Source organism: Alligator mississippiensis, chromosome 1, assembly GCF_030867095.1.
Source record: "Alligator mississippiensis isolate rAllMis1 chromosome 1, rAllMis1, whole genome shotgun sequence".
Classification (NCBI taxonomy): Eukaryota; Metazoa; Chordata; order Crocodylia; family Alligatoridae; genus Alligator; species Alligator mississippiensis.
The window spans coordinates 415902633-415910854 of NC_081824.1; the positions used below are offsets into that span (position 1 = coordinate 415902633).

The 8222-nt window shown below is 40.0% G+C and overlaps 1 protein-coding gene across 1 annotated transcript; it reads right to left on the reverse strand.

Annotated features, from left to right (window-relative positions):
* Positions 1-615: 615 nt before the first annotated feature.
* C1H13orf42 (chromosome 1 C13orf42 homolog) lies at positions 616-7093 on the reverse strand. Its single transcript, XM_059726722.1, has 3 exons — positions 6677-7093; positions 2504-2651; positions 616-2039 (listed from the first exon to the last, which is right to left on the reverse strand). The coding sequence occupies exons 1-3, from the start codon at positions 7091-7093 to the stop codon at positions 1804-1806; spliced, it is 801 nt and encodes a 266-aa protein (XP_059582705.1). The 3' UTR covers positions 616-1803.
* Positions 7094-8222: the final 1129 nt, after the last annotated feature.

The window sequence follows — 8222 nt, forward strand, 5'->3', positions numbered from 1 at the left end:
GGTATGTTTACTCAGTGTCAGATACTGGTCAAGTAACTTGGTCAAGAAGCACAGAAATGCAGATCTCCTTGTCACCTGTCATATACCACAGTATAGAACACATGATGCTCATGAAGGCCACAATGCCACAAACTGATTAATTCAGTGTTTTTTGCCACTGGATAGGGATCCAAGTCCTTGGGTAGAAAAACTGCTGAACATAGAAGCAGGAAGTATCAACAAATTGGGTAGATGGACAGTTAAAATGGAGTTGTCTCCTGTTTCATTTGCTATGAGCCTCGCACTGTAGATCCATATTGCTTGAAGGCCAATTAAAAGAAAAAACAGTGAAGCACAAAGGGCTCTCTCCTAGGGACTCAAAGGGAGCTACCTATTCTGTCAGGCCAATGCAGTAGGAAGTTAATGCATCAGCATAGCTCTTAATTTTCTCACTGCACATTAGGAAAATAGGCATGCTGTATGCATGAACAGTTCCAAATACCACGCAGTATGCATAGAGCAGGGATTCTCAACCAGGGTGTTGTGGCACCTTGGCGTGCCATGAGATCATTTCAAGGTTGCCATGGGGTACAATGTTAGCACTGTTACATGCGCTGGTGTGATTCACAGGATAATGCCAGAGATTTCAAACAGGAATACATAGTGTTAAAACCATTCTGATGTGGTCATTCTGAGTTCTTTGCAACAGAAGAACTGCTCTATTATTTTTCTGTAGTCAAAAAATCAAGTGAAAACTAAGAGCAGACATTTTCCAAGGGGTGCCTCAAATCTATTGAGGGATGTCTCAAGTGTATTGAGGTTGAGAACCTCTGGCATAGAGCACATACTGCACCTCTAAGGAAAAAGCACCTCCTTTGGAGCACCTCTGTAATATGTTGTTTAGGATGTTTACATTTGAATGAAAGCATTGAAATACTGTGCAGAAATCCAGATAACAGATGAAACCTAATGATGTTGTGCTAGGGTTCCTTAAGATTCCTTAGTAGTTTCCTTCCACCCCTTGCCTCCCATTAGAGAACAGTCTATGCCTGACTGATTCAAAAATGCCTCAGCTCACTGCTGTTAAACATTAGTAACGGAACATATGAATAGTTCAGATTCCAGCATTTAAATAAGACTTGGTCTGCATCTGGGTATTAAAATAAACAAACACTTTGTTTGTAGCCATATGAAAAGAACTGCACAAAATCTTCACGTGCGGTGTCCAACAAGAAAATAACTTCCTTCAGAAAGCTACATATAGCAACTACTTGATTTTTTTTCCCTAGCACATAGTGGGAAAAAATGTCACAAAATGCGGGCTGCTCTCACTGCAGCAATTTCTTCCTTTACCACATCCTCTTACAGTGCCACTTCATGATCTCAGGTCATGGGACTGGTGATGGCACATGCTAAATTTTCACATGCAAAGATGAGGAAAATTCATTTCACTGTAATTGGAATTACTGATGCACAAGCTCACCACATATTAACAGATCTACTTTGCAGTAGTAGAGTGAAGAAAAATTACTGCACCAGGCAGTCTTTGAATCATTGCTTCCAATAACAACACTGAAAAATGCTTGCCAAGCTGAAGGGGTTCTTTTCCTCGGGTGATAAAGCAGTATTGTTAGGCACAGTGAACTCGATGAGATAAACTCTGATGTCAGTCCAAACCTGGAATAACCATGGCTTAAAATACATGCAACATAAAGAACCTTCAATGAATGCATACTCATTTGCCATTACTATTGTGTAAGTGGTGGGACATAGTTTTTAAAAAGAGATAAATATTACACATTATTTTGTATAGCAATCTTCCAGCTATTCCTTTTTACGTGCTTTAGGTTTAAATTTTAAAGTATTGAATGCTCCCTCCACCGCTTTGGGTAAGTACATTGGATGTCTTTCCAGTCTCTTTCTGGAGCCAGTGGTGGTTCTCTGACTGTTTGTTTGAGCCTGGTTTGTTCCTTTTGCTGTTTGTGAGGTATCCTGTGAATGTCTCCGAGCACGAAGAATCCAGTTTGAATGTAAACTGTGTTCGCTAGTGCTGGTAGCAACTGAAAGACAGAAGATAGTCTGTAGTTAATACAGCTTTCCAATGAATGCTAATGTTCAGATATTCATTCAGAAAGAAGGATGCCAGTGAAGTCCTGTCTGGTTGAAATGCTAAATAACCTATTCCAGGGTCCATAATAGTTTCCAGTTCTAATGTCTCTTTTTAACTTCTTCAGCAAAATGAATTTTGGTTTCCAACTTTCTTTCTATACTTTATCTTAGTCTTTAGGTGAATTTTTGTTTTGTAAGCTTGAGGGGGATAAACAGACAATCATTTATGAATGTGGAAAGGGGAAAACATGCATAAAATTATAAAAGCTTTATAGCCAGGACAACTGGGTGTAAAATTTGGAGGGTGAAATTCACTTCTGTGCAGAGAACAAACATAACACCTCTCCCTCGTAGACCTACATTTCCCCACCAGCCCCTTACTAATCATAAATTAAATGGAGTATATAGACTTCACCATCAAAGTCAACATCCGCGTTTGAGAGGTTTGTTGCAGGAATTTTCCGCCATCTCTCTGTATCCAGTTCTGCAATAACCGAGTCGAAGTAAGCTATTGCTTCTTTTACATCTGAATTGGGCTGTGGGACTTTTCCTTCCAGTGATATCTATTGAACAGATGGGCGGGGAGAAAAGCATGCTAAGAACATGGCAGAACTACTTCTCAGTAATCGTACTATGCCAAGCAGAGGAGGGCTCAAATTGCAAGACCTGTATCTGGATTTCAAACAGCTGAACATTTGATTTGGACATGCAGGTTATTCAGAGTTGGTAGCAAGAAAATGGTTCAGTTGTCCAGCAGGTTGGATCTTTTGGTCCCAGTGGGCCAATACCTGACAGTGTGGCCATTTTGGCCACAATTCCTAGAGGAGTTCAACCCCCAATACACTGACTCCTGAGAATCTATCCACTTATTTTGTTGCCAAGTAGGAGCTGAGGTCTTTGGGCCAGATCAAAAAATTAATCTAGGTGCTCAGCACTGATTTGGGTGTCTAAACTCCTATTACTTGCAGTGAGAGAACTGAGAGCATACTGATTCCCACAGGATATTTTGTCTAAGGGCTACAATTTTTTCCCTCATCTTAGGGAAAGCTTGTGCCACTGTCAGCAGTATGGAGCCACCACTCTGTCATGCTGAGGGCAAGTTTCAGGATCCCAGTTTTGGCTCAAGTAATCTGTTTTAGACCCAGTTCTGACTTTGGGATCTGGATCTCAATTCAAAATTCCCTAAATTATGTAGGTGTCTGGAGGGAAAAGAACTGAATTTCCACTGAACGGAAACAGGTAGAGAAGTACAAAGCAACATGGCCTTGTGTTTAAAAGTAATCCTGTGATCTGTTGATAAAAGTACCATTTAAAAAGTAGACAAATAACCTAGGTATTCTGGGCCACTTCCTGATCCCTTGAGAACCATTTTTTTTCCTTTACGCCAGTGCTATGGAGCTGTGACTCTACCTTTTGTGTTAGTGAGAATGACTCACTGTGCAGCATATCCTGCTGATGTCATATATTATCTGTTTATGAGCAGGAGGCTGAAAGAGTTAGCACTTCAGCAGGAATCAAGGCTATTCATACACAAGAGCTAGTCAGCTATAATCAGATGACATAGTGCTAGCCACTAAGAGATTCAATTATTTGTTACACCAAAGTTCAACTTTTAGTATTATTTTTAAGAAGAATTTTCAGTTGTTTATAGCAACACTCCAGGGACAGAAGGAGTTTATGCAGGCTTTATATTTGTAAGGTGTATTCCCCTACCTACTGTAATCAGTAATTTTTGCATCCTTTACCACTGCTTTTTCTCACTTTCTTGGTCAAAACCTGTTCTGAAACCCAAGTATAAATGCAAAATAACAGCACTAATAGCAATGACATGTAAATTACCTGGTGACCTGTAAATCTCCCATGAATCAAAAAAGGAAACAACCCTAACTCCTCAGGGCAGGTTAAAGTTCCAACAGAGCCTAGTAGCTTATTCAGCATACCAGCTTCTAGAGTCAGCAGCAAACATGGAAGTGATGTGGCTCACATCAAGCTCAGCTGCCCTTAGCTCCCCAACCTTGGCTGGGGGCAGCTATCAGCACACTGCTGTAGCCACTGCTGGTAGGATGTGGAGATGCCACCTCCCTCACTATCAGCAGGCCATACCTTAAAATCTTAGGCTACATATCTATATAAGCAGGTTTGTCTTTTGGCTCCTGATATGATAGTGAAAGTTGCATTCCTGTATTTCAGCCCATCTCTTCAGCTCTTTCCCTCTCACTGAATAATCACTTCTTTGCAAATCTCTCTAATATCCTAGTGTTGTTTACTGAGCGTCAGTGTACCAAATATGATACAGATATAAATCCTGATCCAAAGCACATTGAAAGAAAGTGAAAAAAAAAATCCTGTTAGCCAGAGTGGCCATTAGATCTCTGTGCCTAGAAAATGTCATTCAATGTCACAAGCTCAATTTGCAACCCCTGTGTGTCATCAGAAATGACTACGTCCCTAAAAGGATTGGTCCTTCAGGATAGGTAAAAAGTACTGGCAGCAGCATCCTCCTACAGGACTTCCGTGGTGGCTGGACATCTAAACATGGTCATGGCACTGCTAGTAGGAGCTCCCTAGAGGATGCAGTGGTTCAACCCTGTGTCCTTTAAAATTCACCATCCCTTTGGTTCGGGGGCTGCACTGACCAGTTGTGAATCAATTGTCAAAGCAGGGATTGTGATCATGTTACATTAGCACAACATCCCTTCAGACAGACCGCCTGCTTCTGGGAGCTCTGTATCCCAGCTGCATTAAGCCTTCCATGTGACTGGATGAATAAAACAGTTCAGATGCATACAATGTACAAATGCAACTGAAATGAAAAACCACAATCCATGCTTCTTTACTTTATTAAAGCATTTGGAGATGGTTCTAGTTTAAAAGCTGGTCTATCGACATTCATCTGCCATGTAGTTACAGTAAGCTGAAGATTTTTTGTTGTCTTCTTTCAAGGCAGCTGCCAATATATTAATAAATAGAAAATTTCAAGAGAAGGGAGCACTGAGGACCAATAGTCACCAGGCCCCATGAGTCAGCAGTGGGACTCATACCCACTGTTTGAAACTAGTGTTGAGAACATTCTGTCTGTCTGATCAGTGAAGATCCAGGTTGTTCAATTATATAATGTTCAGCCTGTCAATAATTTCAAAGCAGGGACTGATATAAAATCTCCAATAATCTCATAGTTTACTGAACTCTCCAGTCTGTAACACCTTCAAATACCCATGGTAGAGAACCATGAAATACTATGTGGTCTATGATCATTTTGGGAACAACGTTATCTTTTTATGGATTTCACAAATATTCATACTCCCTCCTCTTTCTTGTATTTACATACACACACATACACACACACACACACACACACACACCATTTTTTCATAAGTATTCATATGAATCTAGCTATCCTCCACATCGCTTATATTGGATCTATAAATACACATTGCATTTCAATCTCCTCCTCCTCCTCCTCCTCCTCCTCCAGGAATCCCTAGTTCTTTAAGTGCTTACGTAGTTCATTACTAGGTTAAGCACCTTCTACTCATGGGGGGTTTTTTTATCCTCGCAATATTCCTTTGCAGAACGGAAGTGTTATCATCCTCAGTTTACCCCCGAGTAATGAAGGTACAATTAAGCCATTCATTCAAGATCACATAGGGTGTGGGCAGATGAACAAGTTGTTCTGAGTTAAGAGAAGGGGAGGGAGTCTTACCTTGCATCAGCTGCTCTGCAGTAACTGTTTTGTGTGCCCACTCCTATCTCACAGTAAGCAAAAGCTAAACCACATTAATTTAACCCTGTTTCATTCAGGACTAATCTGCCCTGGTTTAGCTTTCATTTACCATAGGATAGGAGAACATGCATGAAAGCATTACTGTGAGGCACCAGTGCATGGTAACCCTAGCCCGCTCCTTTTTAACTCTGTTTAATTTGCTTGTCTGTCCAGAATGACTGTAGTAGAACTGAGAAGTGAAAAGAAATGCATCCATCAGTTTAGTCTATGAAAGCATATCTGTTTTCCACTAAAAAAGACTTGTCCAGCCCTGCCTCTACATGTAATTAATTATAACCAATTTTCTGCTCTCCCTAGCTGTCTATAAATCACTTGATTTTTATGGCTCTTTCTTCTAATGCAAATAATAATTTCAAAATATATAAAAAACATAACATGGCTAATTGTGATCAGAAAAATATGACAGACACCTGTCTCTTATAGACATCAGAAGAATCATTTTTCAAAGCTCATGCACTATCCTCAGATTCTGGCCAATAATCCTAAATGATGACATGGTATTTCCTGTATATGCTCAGGCAGCACTGAATTCAGTCGTTCCTATTGAACTATAATTTATTGCAGCTGGCTATATCTATGATGTAAAGGAAATCAAAGCTAATTCATCAGGCACTATCTAATCCAATTCTCTTTGCTCACTCTTGTATGATTGGCTACATGCAATAAATAATTCTCTAAACAATATTTCAAATGGTGTAAGGCAATCTGTAAAGAATGCTGAGCTGGAAAATCAAAAGAAACTATGCATCTATGCATGCTACTGTTAAGGCAAATGGCAAAAGTTTCTCATGCTGAGGTCCCTACCTTAGAAGATTGTTTGGAAGAAGGTGGTGGGTTTTTCCCTGTTTTGGAGGATTTTGTAGACACAGGAGAGATTTTATTTGTTGCATTCATAGACTTCAAGTCATTGATGCTGGCAAGGTATTTTTTCCTCAGGGCTAAGAGGTCCTGTAAGTATTTTAAGCAGTCTTGGGTCTTAGAGTACATCCAGGCCCTGTCTTCCTCTTTCTGCTCAAAGTAAACATATGAGTCTATGCTGGCTGTACTTTTACATTTTTTCAAGGATTCACTCAGTTTCTGGGGCTCCTCTCCAAGAACATACATTGAAGTGCTGCGGATCAGCCTCACAGCAGAGCTTGTGCCATCATAACATGGGATGTCATCAACCAGATTCCTCCTATGGGAGTTGGGCTGAAATATTGAATGGATCTTTCTAAACATAATGAGGCACTTTCTTTACCTTGCACCTTCTTTTATTTAGCCTCTGGATTTAAGCCAGAGGTGGGTAGTTAGTATCCAGAATGCCTGTCTTCAGCTGAAAAGCAACTTCCAGGTGCACACTGTAATGAGAGTGAAAACATGTTGCTTCTTTCAATTGTGTGTGATGCAGTTCCTCTTAAGAGAAAAACACGTTTTTCTGTTCCACCTGCATCAGTTAAGCAGCTTTGTTCTTCTCACTGATCAAACCTAGTACAGCCAGTCATATGTCTTTCTCTCATTTTTCCATCTAATCTCTCCCCATAGCAATCAGCAGTGTAGGACAAAATAGTTCTCTCCACCGTTTTCTTCAATGTTCTTTTATTTCCTTCAGTGTCACATCCTTGATATATTAGCCCTTTACTTCACCTTATGGATGCATAGATTGGTGTCCTCTTTGTGCTGACCATGGTACTGAAGTACTTCTAAAGGTCCAAAAATATGTCCATTGGTTAAGACAGATTGTTACATGGTTCAGCAGACTGTTGATTTATATTTTCTTGGGGGAAAAAATCAAATAATCCCAGATCAAGAGGGGAAGACTGATCAGGAAAGGATCATCTGTAAAATGTAGATCATTGCAACTGCAAGGAGTTTGGCTGCTCTGGGAGAGGATTTTGTGTTCTGTACTATGGTAACTGAGAGATGGTTACAGCTATCTGATAGCACATCATTGTTAGGAATAAAGTGGACTCATGTATCCAGATCCATTACACTCTGTCCAAATACTGCATCATGCAAGAGATGCTGTCTAATAAAATGCTGTTCTAAACTATCCTTTACCTCAACATAGCAAGAAAAAAAATGAACAAGGAAACTGTTACACTTATGTCTTTGAGCATTAGTTATTTTACTTGAATAAATTGCAGACATTGGAGTACTGAGTTTCTGCCTACAATTTGGTCTAAAGAATAGAGAACTATATATATTATTGACATGTTAATTCATTGCTGTATCTGTACCGTGCCCACAATGTAATTAGTGCCTCAAATGGAGTTAGTCAGTCTGCAGCCAGCTTTCACTGACAAGCCTACAGAAGTGCTCAGAGCTTAGATTTTCACCTGTGTTTATGTAACTCATTCTGCTCATGTCC

Excerpts from the sequence above, each read along its gene's own strand:
- C1H13orf42 (XM_059726722.1), bottom strand. The coding sequence starts at position 7,093 with ATGTTTAGAAAGATCCATTCAATATTTCAGCCCAACTCCCATAGGAGG. Across the intron at positions 2,652-6,676 it reads CTTCCAAACAATCTTCTAAG|ATATCACTGGAAGGAAAAGT; the intron begins GTAGGGACCTCA and ends TCTGTTCAATAG. Across the intron at positions 2,040-2,503 it reads CGCGGATGTTGACTTTGATG|TTGCTACCAGCACTAGCGAA; the intron begins GTGAAGTCTATA and ends TCTGTCTTTCAG.